The sequence below is a fragment of the Stigmatopora nigra genome, chromosome 18 (assembly GCF_051989575.1).
Source record: "Stigmatopora nigra isolate UIUO_SnigA chromosome 18, RoL_Snig_1.1, whole genome shotgun sequence".
NCBI lineage: Eukaryota > Metazoa > Chordata > Actinopteri > Syngnathiformes > Syngnathidae > Stigmatopora > Stigmatopora nigra.
In genome coordinates this window covers 8,485,969-8,504,738 of record NC_135525.1, presented here as the reverse complement: position 1 = coordinate 8,504,738, position 18,770 = coordinate 8,485,969, and the positions used below count along the sequence as shown (strand labels likewise).

Sequence of the window (18,770 nt, the reverse complement as noted above, 5' to 3'; positions counted from 1 at the left end):
CTACCCTGCATTTCATGGGGTGTGAGAGGAAACCGGTGTACTCAAAGAAAACCTACGCAAGAACATGTAAAAACTCCACATGGTGAGTGGAATCGAACCCTCGACCCCAGAACCTGTGTGGCCGACACTCTTTACCACTTCATGATTTGATTGTATTAAAAATAAACAATAGATTCTCTCGAGGTTAGGAGAAAAAGGAAACTGTATGATCTTTGCAGGTTTTATTTGTTTCTCAAATACAGGAGTTAATGTACAGAATGACAAAGAATATCATCAAGAGCTGTACAATATTTACACACCCATTTCCTTTTTTTATGGAAAATTAGATTGTTTTCAAAATAAGTATGCACATACATCAAAATGATAAAAATGACATGACTATTTCCTCTTTAAATATCACCTATTTATACTTCTTCCCACACCGGAACTGGAGAGTTGACTTTTTTTTTTCCTCGTTGCATCTGCATTAGTGATGATTGAATTGAAGCACAACAATGTAAAGATTCAAATACACTCCCCTCACTCTTTGCGCACTCCTTTTTAAAACTTTTTTACACCCACTGTATTTGATACATTATGCCGGTCTTAATGTCTGTTCTTGTATGGAGAAGGAGAAGACAGCTTGGATATGTGGGTCACGATTGTAGTATACTGAACATGTGGACAGTAAAAAGTATTTAAAATGTTAGGGCAGCAATCCAGCGCTTGTTAAGTTAAAAACCTCCTCATATAAATAATAAAAATGTGTTTATATATTATCACACTGCTGAGTTGTGCTGCCCTTCACATAGCACAGGATGAGAGAAAGAGAGAGAGCATTTCTTAACACATCTAATGGTACAAGACCATGTTTACGCTGCTCACGGCACGCTCCACACGCAGTGTAAAAAGCATTCTCGCCCTCTTTCAGTCTTTCCCAAAGCCAACACTTCATGTTAGTCTTTTCAAAAAAATAATTTATGTAAAAACTAAGAAGTAATAGTTTCTCTTCAAGCTACTGTCTTAACGAGGTGCAGTTAACGAGATGTTAGTGGCTCCTCTATGGACTTGGCGTTGCTCGACACTCTCCGACCTCGTGTCCCCTTTTCACGGGTGGTCAGGTTTCCCATGACTCCAAGTGAGCGCTAATCCAGTGAGGTCCCTGCCTCAAAATGAAACACTTTTTCTTTAGTCATAGTTCGATAAAAAGAAAACAATAAAGAAAACGAGGCTACGGTTCTGTTGACCTGCCTCAAGTTCATCAAGGGCTTTGAAAATACATCCTCAGATCTTTTAGATTCGAGGAAAATAAATGGGTTGGGGGTCTGTACAGTAGGATCCATCATGTTCATGACTTTTTCTTTTTTTTCTTCTTTTTCATATCCTTGACTTTAATTAATCTCATCTTTCTCAGGCTTTGGTGCTGAGTGTGAGGAGCTCAATGAAGGAGCCAAAGAGTGTGTCTAGCCAGCTCTGGTTGGCCATGCACTGCTGCACTACTTCTTCCTGGCCCGGGTCCTCGGCTGCCTGTTCGATCGTGTTGGTCTGCATAATAGGAAAGAAAAGAAAATGAACAAGGCTCCTGAAACTCAAGCACACGTGCAGGTTAGTTCTACAAGGTAAGTGTCTGAGCTTACCTCTTTCTTGCACTGTAAGAAGGTGTGGTATTTATAATGATGCAGAGAGTGGTAAAGACTGTAGATTTGGTATGAATCAGATGACAGTTTAAGGTCCTGGAGAGAATCACATTATACATATGTCAATCTATCATATATCACCACACTTTTAAAAATTACAATTTTAACCATATCTGTGAAACTGCAAATTATCAAAGATCACCAAAATGTCAAACTATATGTTCTTCATGTTTATTACATGTTACCTTTGTCTTCTTTGCCAATCCAATACAATGTATTGGTTATTTACCTAACTGTTAGCTGCATTTCTAATAAAGATGTTAGCAATGACAAACCTGTGGTTTAGGCAGGATTTTCTTGACTCGGTTGAGGGTTTTGCGGTTGTAGCCGTCGCCACTGAGCCGCACCCTCACCACCCCCGAGTCCAAAGGGTCCACAATGATCTGAGGGTATGCATGCACAACCTCCTGAAAAAGCAGATGCACCAAAAATTAAAAGTTGCAGCTCACAAGTCCAATTTATTGACACTTCCTAGAATAACAACGTTCAGTTTAACACTCGCAAACAATTTTAGATGCGACCCGGAATGTATCTTGTTGACAAATTATATAAAAGTGCATAGCTGACAAAGCACATTTGTCAGCAATGCCATGATCAAGTACTAGAATACCTGAAGGACAGTTGAGCGCAGATTACCTGATGCTGAGAGCTCATGCTGACTCTCCTCAACAACCTCCGTTTCTGTTCGCTGAGGATGCTGTCGATCTTCCTCATGGGGGGGAGGTAAAGCTCATCTGCAGGCCAGTCAGAAAGCGAAGGTGTCATTAGTCATCATACGCCGAGCTGCCGCTCGCTTTAATAACACGGGCTGACCCGTAGCGGCTCTTCTATCAGCCCTCATTCTTTCAACAGAATCTATTTCGGTATCGTACTTCAGTAAATATGTCAGCCCCTCTACCATGGAGATGATAAAGTTCTGTATTCTCATTGTTGTTTGTTGTGAGTCAGCAGTATAGCACAAAAGATGCCAAATTCATTTTTTGGGGGATGAACAGATATTTGTTTTAATGACCTTGGCCATACTACTACTCGTAGTACTACTACAACTACTACTCCTAGTACTCCTACAACTACTACTCCTAGTACTACTTCAACTACTACTCCTAGCACTACTACAACTACTACTCCTAGCACTACTACAACTACTACTCCTAGCACTACTACAACTACTACTCCTAGTACTACTACAACTACTACTCCTAGTACTACTACAACAACTACTAATACTACTACAACACAATGTAAAGCACTACTGTAAAAGTGTATTTTCACGCATTTTGTTTTATGTTCTGTAAGACATCCTGCAAAGCTGTCATACTACTTTCCTCATTATATATCATAAATGTGTACTTTGAAATACTCATGTTGACAATTTAGTATATGCCATGCTAAACAGTACCTACTGTACTGCGTTTGCTTTAATTACTGTCGACGTGCTACTGATCGCATGCGATCTGCATTTCATTGACTTGCAAAACGTTTAAGCGAATCTTCCGTAATCTAATTTAAGGAGGGGCCCAAAGACATTCTTACCGTCTGTGTCCTCCAAGGCTTGGATCATGTCGGGGTCCAGAGCTGTGCTGACGAGCATTTCCACATAGCTGCGGAACATTTCCCTCATCGCTCGGTTGTTTACGCCACCTTTCACGGGCACTGAGTGCAGAAAGTCAAAGCTCATTTCCATCTTATTTTTTTTTATTATAAGCTCATTGGTAAACGAATAAAAAGTCAAGCACTTACTTTCATTCTCACTTGCTGCTTCATCCGATGAATCAGAGTCCGAAGAGGAAGGCGCTTCCTTCAGCCACTTCTTCCTCTTTTTGGGTGGAGGCTCCGCCTTCACCTTGGCAGGTTTGGACTTAGGTAGCCGGTCGGGTTTCTCTTTCCTCTCCGGTGCTTTCCTCTCGTCCTTGCTCTTCCCACGTTCGGCGGTACGTTTCTCCACTTTGTCCTGAGACGGTTGCACTCGTTGCTTCTCTTTGGCCTTAGGGACTGCAGCTGGGGCCTCCTTTTTTTCCCGTTGTTCTTTTGCCAGCGTTGGGGTCACTCTCGATTTCTCCTTTGTATCCTTCTCGCGCTGACTGGGTGGAGTTAATCTCTCCTCTTTTGGTTGAGCTTGGCTTGCAGGTGGGGAAGCCATTCTGGGAAAGGATTGGCGCCTGTGATGCATTGAGAAATGCCATTTAAAAAGCCAATGATTAGCAATCATCTTGAGATGAAATAAGAATTTGGAGCAAAAAGAGAGCTCTATAGTTGGGTGGGTTGAAGAAAATCTAATTTGTTTTATAGTCTGGATAATATGGAGATATTTACCTGAGGGCAGGTGTTGCCCTGCGCCATGGTCTCCGAGAGCAGACTCTGACATAGTCCTTCTTGTTAACATTTTCCAAAAACTTGACATAGATGCGCTGGTAACGTCGTTTGGCATCTCCAAAGTAGCCGAGATACTGCATGAGGGAAGATAGAAAACAGTTAAATGACTTTCACCCTAAAAGAAACTTGTGGTTTCCCAAATTTAACTCACATTGCTTGTAGCACAAAACTGCCTCTGTCCATCTTTGATCTCTGGGCTGAACTTCTGCAGCAGAGCTTTCTGTACTCTCCAGATGGGTGGAGGTTCACGACCTGTCTGCAAGGCCAACTATGAGAAAAACACAAGTGTGTATGCTCTAGTTTAAATAATGGCATTGATGGCGTTTTCAGCATTGTCTTATTTTCACATATATTTACCTTGAGTGTTCGAATGTCCTCCACTCGAACCACAAACTCATCTCTCTCTCTGAAGATCCCCTCTCCGCCGCTCTCACTGTCATCTTCCTCACTCTCTCCCGCAATAGCCGCGTCCTCCTGCTTCTGAGCTAGGTGTAAGTTGGAATTCTTTGGGGGTGGGCGCTCTTCTTCGGGAGAGGCAGCGGACTCGGGAGATGGTGTCGGGGACTCCTTTTGAGGAGACGCTTGAGCGGGAGGATGTTGAGCCAAAGATGTGGGAGGAGCAGGAGAAGAGTGGGGAGGAGGAGAAGTGTCTGGCAGAGGAAAAGTAGCGGTCAAGGGAGGCGGCGGTGTCTGAGATTTGGCAGCCGCGGGACTTGAAGGTTTCAAGTCCTCCCGTTGTTCCTCTACTGCGGGTGGAGGCGAGGGCATGGAGAGAGGAGGAAGGGGGGAGGGAGCTGGAGATGACGACGCTGAAGAGGCAGGAGAAGTGGGTACTGAAGGAGGGTGGGGAATTGCTGCTGCAGGAGGAGGAATCTCTGGCATGGCCGCTGAAAGGAGACAGATTTTAAGGCAGAGAACCATTTGACAGATCAATGGAAAATTGTACAAGCACTGCATTGTATTCAAATTAACATCATCTAACATAATTGGACAGTCTGGACTATTAAGTAAGACAGCTGTTGATTTAAATGTGTGCAAAAAGCTTGTGCTCAATACAAGATGCAAACTACTGCTGCTTAAAAATGCTAATTTAAGCAAATCTTTATAATACAAGTAGTATCATGATTTTGAAAAAAGAAATATTTAAATTGTAGATGAGGATATTTAAGAGTTTGTGAATCTTTACTTCCAGTAGCATCTGTGCCAATGTAATAGCTAGAGCAGAATTATGTTTGTTTTGTTGGCTATTTTGAGCTCTGCGACCTGTAAACGCAAGTTCAGCTTGAAAATGGAAGTCCATTGCCACAACATTATTTTAAAACTAAAACGAGCGCCTACTGAAATGTATGACAAGACTTCCATACATCAAATCTGAACTTATATTTATGTATTCCATTTGATTGTGTATCTGCTTTTGACAACTCGGGGTGCGAATGAGTGAAGCCTTGCTGACCTTCAAGTTCAGGGGCACCTAACGTCTCCAGCTGCTGTTCTCTTTCCGCCATCATTTCGCTCTCTTCATCCACTTTAGTACTCTTCTCGTCGTCGTCGTCCTCATGCTTGTTTTCGTGCGTGCATTCATCCTCTGGCTGGAGGACGCATGGTTCATTCAGCTCGGGTTGTGTGTGGGGTGTATGAATGTCAGTTTGAGGACTAAGAGTTGGGGGTTGCAATGGTGGTGTCAGAGGGGAATGGGACGGCTGCGGCTGAGGAGGTGGAGGGGGTATCGGATGATGGAGGTTTGCAGTTAGCTGTGGAGTGTCGTACAGGGCAGAAATGGCTGAGGAGATGCTTTTCTGGAGGTCTTGGTTCTTTCCGACTGAGTCCTCCTCATCTGAGGAGAATGAAGGCAGGGTTTCCAAGTTCCTCTTCAACTCGTCCTCCAAGCGCTTAGGACTGGGACAGCTGCCTAGAGCGAGACCACCATTACCTTCACCGTCCCCAAAACCAGTTGCTGGTGGGGGTGGAGGGGGTGCCGGTGATAGTGGGCGCAATCCTGATTTACAGGGAGAGGTTTCACCATTGTCAGCTTCCATTCCTGGGGAAATATCCAAACCTGGGGGTCTCTTCCCTGTATTAAGGAAGTCCAGCAAAGAAGCTACCAAACCAGCCTTGGACTCAGAGTCCTTCTCATCACCCTAAAAGAGGCAACAACAACAAAAATTCAATTACTTAGCAGGAAAGGGAAAATATTTTTCAATTCATCAACATTGACCAATGGCTGTTACCCTTTCTTGCAGACCATCCTCATCCATTCCTTCGTTTATCATCTGGCTTTTCTGCTTGTTTTTATCCTGTGCCCTAGTGCTTTCAGTGCTGCAAGGGCCAGGACTCAGCCCAATTGAGGGGGCTGAGCCTACTGAGCCATCAGACAAAGCAGGGTCTGTACCAGATAGAGAGTCTGTCCTCAGCAAGTCATCAGAAGAGGACATGGGAATTGGCAACTTGATCTATAAAAAAAGAGAAGGACCACTATAATGTACTATTTCCAGCATACTTTTGATAACCCAGCACAGCAAATTGTTTAATCAGTTATGAATGCTGAGCCTTGATAGTCAGATTTGTAAAGCCCAATAACGAAACTGAAAACGCGTAATTGTTTTAAAGCAATGGCTCTCATAGTTTTTTGATAAGACTTGCTCTTAAAGCCACTTACTTTCAAAGGTGGGATTGGTTCATGCTGTAGCTGTTGGGGTTGATGATGGAGCGGCTGCTGCTGTTGGTGGTGGTGATGATGCATCTGCTCCTGCTCCTTCCCACTCATTTCCATGTACATATCCTCTCTCCGACCTCCTCTTCCTCTGCTCCCACGGCCACGACCCCTGCCTCGTCCCTCCACATTGAATCCCCCTCCGCCACCTCCAACTGTTCCGCCCATCTCACCCATCATTCCACGCGGTGTGTAGGGCTCGGGCATCGGGCGAATGCGAGGTCTGCCTCTGGGCCGTGGGGGGCCCTCCCTCTTGGGCCTAGTAGGCTTTCGACCTCTCTTCTTAGGGCCTTCCTGAGGCATAAGAGTGTGTGGACCTATAGGTTGGTAGCTAGAGGCATGGTAGAAGTCAAGCTCGCCCATTAAAGGGCTAAGAGAGCCACTCCCTCCTCCTCCTTTCCTGCAGCTTGACACCAAATCTGGCAAGAGATCTGGAAGTCTGCGACTGTTCAATCGGATGTCAGCAGGCTGGTCAGCTTTGTCCTCATCATCTTCAAATTCGTACTCTTGGGCATAACTTTTCTTAGGCAGTGTGTTGGGGTCCCTGCGCTCCTTTAGGAGGTGAAAAGAACTAGACTTGAGGAGCTTCTTCGGACGAGATGAGCAGAAAATTGGCGATTGGAGGCCACCGGATGCCCCGCCTGTGCTTGTACCTCCAGGCCCGGAGGACAGCTTCGCACCGGGGTTATTAGGTCCAGCATTATTAGTGCCCATACCCATTGCTGGGCCCTGGGACTGAATTAGACCGAGCTGCTCAGTGTTAACGGTGGAAGGTAGCTCATGGGTTTTCAAGGAGTCAAGATCCAGAGTCATAGTGTTGTTGCTGGGTTCCTCCAGGCTGTGACAGTATGGCTCATAACCCTGGTCTCCATGATGACCCATCATATCATAGCCAGTTCCACTACCGCCACCTGGTCCAGCACCACTTTGTCCAGCTTTCATAGAGCCCATAGCCTCCTGCCCAGTATGGCTATCATTCATCTCCTCCTGACCTGGTCCTGCACCACCCGCACAACTTGATTTGTAGTCCTCCGCACAAAACATGTCTTCCATACCTGGAAAAAATGAACGGTCCTCATCTTGGAGAAGGGAGTCAGGAAAACAAATAGAAGTTAGGGGAACAAAGCGATTACTCTGTTGGGTTTGGTCTGCTTTTTCCACTGGGCTGACAGTATCAAACTGGTGCTGCTCTGAGCGTTGTTGGTCTAATTGGCTTTGCTGGGGCGTGAGCTGAGAGGGGAGAGACTGCTGCGTATCGGGCTGAGGTTGGGGATGCGTCGGGGCAGACTGAGAGGAGATATGGTGAGAGTGTGGGGTCTGTGGCTGAGAGTGAGGGTGATGAGAATGGGCTTGTTGGTGCTGAGAGCTAGCATGCTGCTGTTGCTGTTGTGGATGGTGCTGCGAGAGGTGGTGCATGTGAGACGGGGTGGGCATGGAGATTTCAGACTCAGAGAGGAACGAATGGAGTTCAGGGGCCGAGTGGGGCGGCGGGTGATGGTGAGACGGGTGCTGCCTTTGCTGCTGCTCTTGCTGTCTGTGACGCTCGTTGCTACCTCCGCTCCGCCCACCACGTCGGTCTTCTGAAATTGCTACATCTGTGCCGGAGGTCTGCGAAAGAGAGCGCTCCAGCATGTCCAAAGATGAAACAACTGAGCTTTGTTTGACTTGACTCTGCTCGTGTTGATGTGACGAGGGTCCGTGGTTGTAATGAGCCGCTGCCACCTCTAAAGCCTGTGACTGGAGTTGCAGCTGCAGCTGGGTCGTTTGGGACTGAGCTTGAGCCGAATGCTTAGTCGAACCCAGTCGTCCGCTCGCACTCTCCATTACAGTTTGCTGTTGGCCAATGGAGTGCTGCTGCTGTTGGGGGTGAGAGTCGATCTTGTGGTGCTGTGGATGCTGGGGGTGGGAGTCCATTTTAGGGTGTTGGTGAGGTTGGTGGGAGTCCATTTTATGGTGTTGCTGATGAGGCCGGTGAGTATCCATTTTGTGATGTTGCTGTTGATGCTGTGGGTGTGTGTCCATCTTGTGGTGCTGCGAATGAGGTTCGAGTTTGTTGCGGGTTGTATGGGATAAAACAGACTGGAGCAGGTGTGGGGGCTGGTGGGACTGATCTGTGGGAGAGTCCATAAGAGACGCAGTGCTCTGAGGCTGGACCTCTGGCGTTTTCCGTGGATAAGGGATTTCAGAGCGCTCCTTTTTCTGCAACTCCATCTGATTGTGGGGTGGCATCTGCGAATGTGACGATACATGCTGATTATGGGACGAGTGCTGTGGAGGAAGAGAGTGTTGTGTATATGGGTCCCCTCGCCCATAGTGGACTACAGAGCCCAAGTTGTCATGGTGAAGTAGGTGCGAGTGCACTTGTTCGGCACTGCCTCGTCCGCCACTGTTTCTGCTGCTCCCAACAGGCCTCTCGTTCCTTTGCTGTTGTTGGTGATGGTGTTGTTGCTGTTGTTGTTGTTGTTGTTGATGTTGCTGCTGTTTTTTCAAAGACATCTCCAGCTGACTGTCTAGCCCAGAGGTTGCATTACCTACCCCAGAAGAAGATGTGGCACTGTGGGTGCGTATGACACTCTGGGGATGATACCTTTCTTCAGAAGACTTTCCCATATCATAGCTCAATCCTTTGCCAGCATCGGATGTTGGTGGTGCCGACTGAGGTTGTGGCTGTGTTTGCTGCGAAGTGGGTTGGGGCTGGTGATGAGTGGCCTGAGGAGCAGGACTCGCCTGTGCCTGCAGCAAGTGTTGAATTAGGAACTCATCGTCATCATCTACTTCTTCTTGTGATCGTTGAGAACCAACTCCGAGCATTGAAGTGTCGGCTTTTGATTTTGAAGAGTTCGCATGATAAGACTGAGATTGAGAGTTAGGACCTCTGGTGTCAGGGTAGCCTTGAGGGGAGCTTAAAAAAGGAGGAGAGAGAACTGAGGAGATGTATTTATTAGAACCAGCACCTCCAGGAGATTGCGTGGGACATGCCGGCACGGGGGAGTGCAGCCCTGGGCGGATAATGCCAGAGTTTCCAGATGGGGAGGGACTTGAATCGGGAATATGATAAGACCCTCCTCCACTCCCTCCAGCACCTCGCTCACTTGTCATACCATTTCCTGCCCCTCCTCCTGACCCAGAGTTTCCACTTCCTGTACCACTGCTACTACCTCCCCCAGATGCACCACTGCCTGATGAACCACTTGATCTTAAAAGCGCAGGAGAATGGCCTGGAGCACCATAACCCAGTGATGGGCTTCCAGCTCCACCCAGGGAAGAGGGAAGTGATCCATAAGCAGAATCTGCTCCGTATAGATCACTGGGGTACGGCTGACTTCGCCCTCCTAAACTTCCATAGCCTTTCCCACCAGTACCTGAGCTCAGGTCCTGGGCTTGTGGCGAACTGAAGCCGCCATAGGACTGAGCTAGGTGAGAAGTAGGGGGCTGATTTGGAGAATATGACTGAGTCTGTTGTTGAGGTGGGGTTTGACCAGTGAGACCAGATGTGGGGGGTTTTACAGGGGGAACAGGTGAACCGTAACCAGAGAGGCAGGATTTGGGAAGAGACTGGGGTGTTGAAGTGGAGGTGGGAGGGGGCTGTTGCTGCTGAGTGGCTGGGGGAGGTGGTGCCGGTTGAGTGGGGGGTTGCTGCCTAGCGGGGGCTGCACTAGAGCTAGAGGTGGGGATTGAGTTAGAAGGGTGAGCCCCAGGAGTAGCAGAAGACGATGAAGAGGACGAGGAGGTAGAGGATGCAGAAGGAGGCGTGAGAGGCGTTCTTGAAGACGATGCTGAACTAGCAGATGAGTAGCCACTGCTGGAGCTGCTTTTGGTACCTTTCCCAGCCGAGGAGGATGAGGAAGAGGAAGATGACGAATACGGAGGCTGGATGATTGGCCTATATTGCTCAGTGCGAGACGAAGCTTTGTGGTCAGATGAGGGGCTCTGGTCACCCAGGGGACTGCAAGAAAGGCCAGCGTGCCTATGATGAGAGGCAATTTGTTGGTACCCTGCCCCTCCACAACTGAGGTAGTGCTGCAGGGAGTGAGCAGCGGAGGATGAGAGCTGCGGCTGCGTTGGTGTTGGCCGCTGGTAGTGTTTGATGACGCTATCCTGTCTGGGCACGGCTCGTTCCTGAGCCGAGTTTGACTGGGAATGAGCTTGGGGCTGAGCCGAGGAGAATACTGAGGCATTATACAGCTGAGAGGACTGGTCCTGGAGCTGTGAGGACAGCAGGTTGAACTGATGAGACTGCAGGTGCCTAGCAGAGGATGCCTGGGCTGATGAGGCACCTGTAGGGTCTTGACTGCCCCTATAGGCGGCTGCAGCAGCCCCCTGTGAGGACAGTAGTCTGTCAAAACCCAGGCTAGACTGGGAGGGAGCTTTGATGTGTAGTAAGGGGTCATGTGGGGACAGAAGACCATTAGATGTTGGGCTAAACGTGGGGGTGTCTTGGAGGGAAAGGGAGGCACCGGGAAAGGAGCGGCTGGAAAAGGATGCTGGGTGCTGATAGGCTGAGAGAGCGGAGGAGGAGGGGAAGGAGCCCGAGCCAGGAAGAGCTCCAGAAATGAATAATTCTGGAGGAGCAGGTGTGTGCATCGCTGTTCAGGAAGAGGTGGGGTGGGGGGTACAGAAGAGAAATTACTCAAAATCAATGCAGTCATCTACACAGTGCAAATAAAAATGCCCAATGAAGTTTGGGTTTCTTCTTTGCATAGTAACCTATCAAATAAATTAGCGCATAGTATATTGCCGGCAAAACGATAAACACAAGTTTCTTTAAAGTAGGGCACGTTTCCAAGTTAACACATGAAGGAACACAGACTCACCTGTCTGCCAAGATGGTGTGCGGAACTGGGAAAGTAGCGAGGAGGCGGAGGGGGGAGCTTGGGGACCCCGAGACTCCAACGCCGAAATAAGATTCATGACTGAAGCATCAGGGGCTGAGGGGCTGGCATGGTGCAGGCCAGTGTCAAACAGCCCCGAAAGACCTAATAGTAGGAGATACAATTAAAACGTGTTTCGAAAATACATAATTCTTCCTGATGACGCAGTAACACAATAAGTATTAACGACCCTGTCTTTATAGCTCTTTTGCGCCGTCAAATAAATAGAGAGCATTGAATAGATCTAAAAGCCCAGGATATGATAATGAGTTTAGACTTGGATAAGGCTATGATACAGTATCACGTTAAAATTCCATAAATGTTAAGAATAAATGGTTAGCAGTGATAAAGTACCTTATGATATCTTCCTCAGGCCTGATCCATTTTGCATGGCGACTATTTTTATTAAATGCTCATAGTCACACTTATCTAGGCAATGCCTCGGTAATGGATTTTACTCCCACTTGTAACCTGCAAACTGATTCAGCCGTGAGTTGTTTTTCACTGTTCATTAAGTGGCATGTTAAAAAAAACTGATGTTTTGATGGCACTTAATACTGAGACAAAAAAAAATCTCATTACACTGCAGGCAAACTTACTGTTCAGGGTTTTAATCACTTTTATATGAAATCAATATAATTGTACATTAAACGTTGCCATTGTCTTCTATTGGAGACGTATATCGCTATTTATTGATTGTTTTCAGTCAAAGCCCAGATGAATGAAATCAGTGTGCAAAATTATAAAGCACGCGTCCCGATTTTGCACGGCTGGTCGGCCACACTAATAATTCATTACTGTGGCCCCTACTGTTGGGGACACGGTAGGTATGACATTTATCTCACCCAAACTCCGTCCAGCTGCTCCCCAAGCCCCGCCTTGGCTGGAGCTCCCTGGGTGGTGATTGGTGGCATAGCCCTGCAGAGGGTGTGGGGTAGCGTAGGCTTGGCGGTGGAGGAGCTCAGACTCAGGGTGGGATGATCTGGAACTCCCATATACAAGACTAAGAGGAGGAGGAGGAGCGCAGGATCATAAAGTGTTATTAATTTCAGAGGGCATTTGCATAAATATTAGCTGGTACTAAAAAATGGTGACAGACTCCCACCAAAATCCCCCATCATTCAAGAGTGTGCTTAAATCTCAGACCCTCATATATAGCCAAGGTCCTCAATTCCATTGCATCATTAGCAATCATTCAATGTCATGATCAGATCCTCAGATTTAACCATGGCATTTACATTATTATAGTATCATTCTGAGACTAGGGGTGTGTTTCAAAAGAAATGTAAGTGTGAGTAATTTGACATGTTATAACTGAACATGCCGTGCGTGGTTGCAGGCAGATTCCTTGTTAACATGTTGGCCATGGTGCTTGCTTGATGGGAGCTCTGTGCACAGTAGCGACGAGAGCAGAGTAGACACACGGCCTTAGTGTGCGCAAGGTCGGCATTTTGGGGTGAAACTAAACCAGATTAGTGCATTCACTCACTCCACAGCCCGATCTCGAGATTGATAGACAAGACAAGCATTGATTGATTGATTATGTTGATGTGGCTAACTATGTACTAGCGTTCCACCTACATAAACTAACAAACAGCAACACTATGTATTGCATTTGTACATCACATCGCGTCTAAAATTGGACACAATAGCGTTTAGATGTGGTGTGGGAAAATGTGCTGGAGCGGATAGCTGAAGTGATGCTAGCAGGCCCCTATTGACTTGCATTCAAAATTAGCTCGCATGCTAATGTAAAAGGTAACAGAGGTCTCAGGCGATTTCAGTTTTTTTTTAAACAGCGTATGCACGTCGTCATCAAACTCGCCGTGAGTATAATCAAATAAGCAAGTCCTTTTGACCTTGTTGTTTTTATTCAAATAATCAGATGCAATGGTACAATTTTATTATGCAAATGAGCCTTGCTCATGAACCCTCTGCAAATCATCTCCAATCATGTCTGAGGCCAAATTCTGCTATAAAAGATGTGGCCATTTTCATTGCAATCACGCTAACATGGGACATTTTTTTCTTTACGATGCACCATTGAAGACGGCTGCACGAATGCAGCCTCCAATTCTTTTTGTTGATGTCTGTCAGGAGGGGGCTGCTTTAGAGCTTTTGCACCATTCGAACCCATTTTATTTATTTATCAGAGCATGTCCAGGCCCGTTAGGTGGAAAAAACCTGTAGATGGTAGCCCACCACCACTTTGCATCTACCATCTGCTCCATCCAGGTCTCGCTAAAAATCCACTGTCTGTCTGTCAATCACATTCGATTCAAATCCCCCCCCCCCCCCCCCAACCTTTTCCTTTCTCCACCCCGCCCACCCCCACGACACGCACACTGCTCCATTGCTGTTGATAATGTTATTACTATGCAACTCTTTGGGATGACAATGCATCGGCGTTCCGAGTGCGTGTGTGGATCGCGAAGTCAATAGCGACAATGTGTTTACACACGGTGCCCTGCCATGTAGGCACTGATGCATGCATGCACATTGTCTGCCTTGTGCCGATTACCTTGCTTTGGCCGATCTCTCGTAACTCCATCCTGCTCCAGCGCCCAAATCGCCGAACCCTGTTCCCGGGTAATTTCTATCCATCTAAATGGGGGGGACAACCGTGTGCGAAAGCAACGTCGCAAGGGGGTGGAGGAGGGGAAAAAATCCAGTCTTTCCCGAGCTCCGTTTCAGGCTATTTTCCCCGGTTTCATAAGCAAGTCCTCCGGGGTGGAAAACAGCATATTGAAAGAGAAATGGAGGGGAGGAGGAGAAAGCTGGATGAGAAAAAGAGGGGGGTCTACGGGGCTATAATCCAAGCACCTCGAAAAAAGATAGTCTTCCTCATTTTCCTCCTTCCACGTTTATCATTTCCATGAAGGTAGTCCAAATCCGGTCCCGCTCATGATGAAGATGTCGCGGATTTGGCCGCCAATGGGCGAAACGCTGACGAACATTTGATTTCCAACGCGTCCCCCTTTTTTTCTCTCTCCTCTCTGTGGTGCCTCCTCCCCTTTCTTTAGGCTAGTCTTTTTGGGCTACGCTACTAGCGCCACCTAAGAATCCAGTAAAGATCGGAGGAAATAACCACGTTGATGGAGATCGCCTCCCCCAAATATATTACGCATTCGATGAGCGCAAAAACGCATCATTTAAATGTGCATTTCATGCAAAAATCACCGCCACAGAACACCCCTCCTCCTCCTTCTTCTTCTATCTGTTGTGTGCTAACTGCAATCCGCGCATGCTAGCTGTCAGGAACGACGCATACGAATAAAAGTGGCGTTATAACGCCCCCATTAAATACCGACTTCCTGCAGTTAAACCTTCTTGTATTTCAGTGGAAAAAAAGCAACTACACGCAGGGGAATCAAGCCGATCGTTAGAAACATTAAACAGAACAAGGAAGCTTAAAAAAGCAGGCCGCGTTTTTTTTAAATACATCTTTACTAATTTTCATCCGTAGACGCCATTTTTGAAGGCGGCTCTCTCTTCGTCCTCGCTGGTTGCATCGGCTCCGCGTCCGGGCTGACCTCCCTTCCATTTCCCGACGCGCTTACTAACCAGATCGGCATGCTTTTCCACATTTTCACCTCTTTGTTAAGTAAATGATGCCATTGATACCAAACACTGGACAGCACAAGGTAGCTCCAAAGAGTGAAGTAAACACTACTTGGACCTAGACAAATTGTGTGGTTTAACAATCATATTTTCATTGGATCTTAACACAAGTTATATAAATATTACCCACAATAGGTTTAATGCATTGGTCCTAAGTAACAAAGTGCACTGAAAATATCATTACGACAGTATCACAGCTATTGCTTGGATTTGGAATGTGCGTCTATTTGCAGGTCAAAAGTGTGCCAGTAGAGGGCGACACTTGAGCACAACCAAGTGTTGTATGGCCAAAACAATTGGAACACCTACAAAACACAATTATTATAAAACAGACCTGCAAGAGTAGTCATTTTCTGGACAGATATATGTATTTATAAATCTATTGATCAATTTCAGTGATGGGCCATCAAACCTAAACATGACCAGAAGTTCCAACATTATATTTAGACCCTGCACTCCAATATTTCTTTAATGAAGTCGTTAATTTATTCCCACCAGTGTCATCTCCAAATTTCATAGTTTTCCAGATGGTTGCGTTGCTCCTAGCACATTAATGTAGATGTCACATTTTCTCTGTCCAATCAGATTCCTGCCATTCCAATCTACTTGCCCAAGGTATTCCATAAAAATACTTTTGCTGGCCATTGTTACTTAAACTATGTTAATACTGTGACTAGTTCTTTAACCAGTCTCCTGTTATCCGTGCACATTTGTTTACTTTATTTGACGAATAACATTTCTGATATTGTATTTACATAATATTGTTGACTCTTCATAGACTATGTGGCCTTTTTGTGTTGTATTTAAGTTTTTAAGCTTTAAATAATTAGACCCCACTACTAATTAGTACCCAGTGAAGCCCACGATGCAATGCAGTCTAACATTACTCAGATATGTATTATAGGAAAGGAATAGTTTTCATGTTTTTAAGAAAAAGTGTCATTTTAAAAAGTAAATGTTATGTCACATTCAATGCTAATGGCAAGTTGTTGGTTCAACAAATGCTAAGCCAACAAATCTACTGTAATACAAAATCAGGATCTCCAGCCTCCTCTTCGAAAAAAGCCCCTCTGTCAGCTCCCCTGCCGAGACTATTTTAGATGCATTAGGGGGTCTTTGTAATGCACAATGCTTGCAAAAGGACTGTTATCAGCATATTCATTAAGAAGACTCCCAAAACAAAAGAAGAGGAATTTAAGTATTTAACAATCCTTCAATTAAAGGGGTGGGATTACACATGCATGAGGATCAATAATACAAAAGACCTGCAAAAAATGGGAGATTAAATGTTAACATTTGAAGTTTAAAGCAGGTATATATATGATGCACTGGAAAGTTTGGGCACCTTTGTTCAACTGCCAGGTTTATGCCTCATCAAATAAAAAACAACATTCTCAGATTAACCTTCAACTATTGTCAAAATGATCAAACCTGCTTTTTCAGCAGGGGTGTGTGGACTTTTTATATCCACTGTACTTTTTCCACTGTGGCCTGCTGCTACTTGACACTGTCACATTTCAATCCACCCTCCCTCCCCACCTATTCAAAGCTGTCTCTCCGTCTTTCGTGTCTTCTACAGCAGATGTGCATTTGACCGCAAACTCTTGAAAGCACGCTCCCGACACACTGCAGCTGTTCTGTCAACATGCCAGGCTCTGACGACGCTGCGCCGGCACCGTGCCAGGTTATCAAAGCGGACGCTGGCAACTGGTAAGTTAGGATAGATACAGAAATCCATTCAAGTGCGTCTTTATAGCTTTGTATTTCTGTCTATTGTAACGAAATACCTTGTGCTTAGAGTGCCATCATATAATAATAAGCATGAAAACCAATAGCAAAAATCTTTGTCATCAGTAGATGTTAAATTTACTCATTCGTGGTGCAAAGTTAACTTGTCACAGCAGGAACATTTGCACATTTATAATTGTTTTAATATAATAGAAACAAGCAAAAGATGTCAAACAAAAACAAAATGCAGCATTAGAGACAATTTAAAAAAAATCAAAAACTAAGAAAAACAATTGAAGATACACTACTTATATATACTATATTTGTGGTCACAGTAACACATATGTTTACTCTGGTTTGTTACATAACAAAACTGTCTTGTGCCTTATTAAAAGGTTTAAAATAGTCTGACATGAACGACCTGTCCTGCGCATTTGAGGCTGCCGTTTCATGTTACATCCACAAAAGGGGCTGGGGATATTCATTGCATGTGCACGTGCTGGGGTGATTAGTGGTGTACTGTTTACTCACGTGTTATCACTTTATTCACACAAAAGTACAGTAGAGTACATAAATAATCCTTAATGCAGATTAAGGGTCATATTTGAGATGATCTGATCCAAAGGTTGAGGCAGCATTTCAGGTGCTATCTATCCTGTGTGTTATTATATAGTAACATATACAGGGTGATGTATACTCCACAATGTTATGAGTATGTAATTTGGATTTGTTTTCAGTATCAGAGATAAAGGAGCAGTGGCGTGTAAAGACCTCCTAGATGCCTTCAATGCCTGTGCAAAGACCCTCTCTGAAGGATCATGACCAATGTACAGTAGGTAATAACTCTTTCATCTATTCATCTTGTGTAACATTTATTTCTCAATTCATGTTTTTTTCTGACAGCTCTCAGGACAGGAGAATGTGGACTGAACCATCAGGAAAAACTGCAGAGGGGTAGAAATGTCTTATATTATGCTTTTCATGTAGTAGCTTTTTTGGTGATTGCCTGCCCATGCTATTAAATATTATGAAAAGGACCATATTATTATTTCTTTAATTACGTAATCTGTCAGTGTCATGTGACCTGTTGTGTTATTTAATGCCCAAATAAGTAGCATTTTGTATATACTGCTCTTAAAATATTTATTCGTAAATGAATACGTACAAAGTCACTTTATGTTATGTGAATTTTCTCTTGGGGGATTCATCCAACATTGTCAAATTCAACATTATGTGTCCTTACTAGTGCAATTTAATGGTTATCATTGTTGAACCTGCTTGGAAATTCAGTAATTGTCTTTTTCCTATTTCTATTTCAGCTGCATGGCTGAGGCAAATCCTCCTGGCTGTGTGAGAATCACCCAGGCTTGGCAGAGTTGAAACTAAGCTTTGGGGAATTATCCGCCCACGCAAAACATTTCAAATTGAGATCTTCGCACTTTCACGTTTGAGGCAAATTTCAAATTGTCCTACTTTTTTCTTTTTTAGGTGAGTAACTGATTCTACCCAAACATAAGTTACACATTTCCAATGACACTATTATTGCCACTTGAAAGCTCCTTATGTTGTTATAATACTGTACACCAGAGGGCTTTGTAAGCAGCCAGTTTGTTTTCATAATAGCATATAGTGGAAAAAAATGTTATTTCTAACATATGTAAGAATTGCTGAAAGTCTTGGAAATGTTCCACTTTTTTTCATTTACAGTTGTACATATAGGATTAAGATTATAACTTCAACCAGGTGACACATTTACCCATATTAAATCAAGTTGCTATAAAGCAGATATAA

The 18,770-nt window shown here is 45.0% G+C and overlaps 1 protein-coding gene and 1 long non-coding RNA gene across 2 annotated transcripts; one reads left to right on the top strand and one right to left on the bottom strand.

Moving 5' to 3' along the window:
* Positions 1-206: 206 nt before the first annotated feature.
* On the bottom strand, positions 207-15,037 carry prr12a (proline rich 12a). Its single transcript, XM_077738567.1, has 15 exons — positions 14,152-15,037; positions 12,476-12,633; positions 11,574-11,735; positions 6,706-11,345; positions 6,278-6,499; positions 5,503-6,187; positions 4,407-4,936; positions 4,201-4,317; positions 3,990-4,123; positions 3,417-3,835; positions 3,210-3,329; positions 2,313-2,410; positions 1,952-2,083; positions 1,617-1,712; positions 207-1,524 (listed from the first exon to the last, which is right to left on the bottom strand). Exons 1-15 carry the CDS (start codon positions 14,232-14,234, stop codon positions 1,390-1,392), a joined length of 7,731 nt encoding a protein of 2,576 aa, XP_077594693.1. The 5' UTR covers positions 14,235-15,037; the 3' UTR covers positions 207-1,389.
* On the top strand, positions 1,310-18,729 carry LOC144211381 (uncharacterized). Its single transcript, XR_013329593.1, has 5 exons — positions 1,310-1,598; positions 16,831-16,961; positions 17,717-17,815; positions 17,883-17,933; positions 18,299-18,729. It is a non-coding gene; the product is annotated as an uncharacterized LOC144211381 (long non-coding RNA).
* Positions 18,730-18,770: the final 41 nt, after the last annotated feature.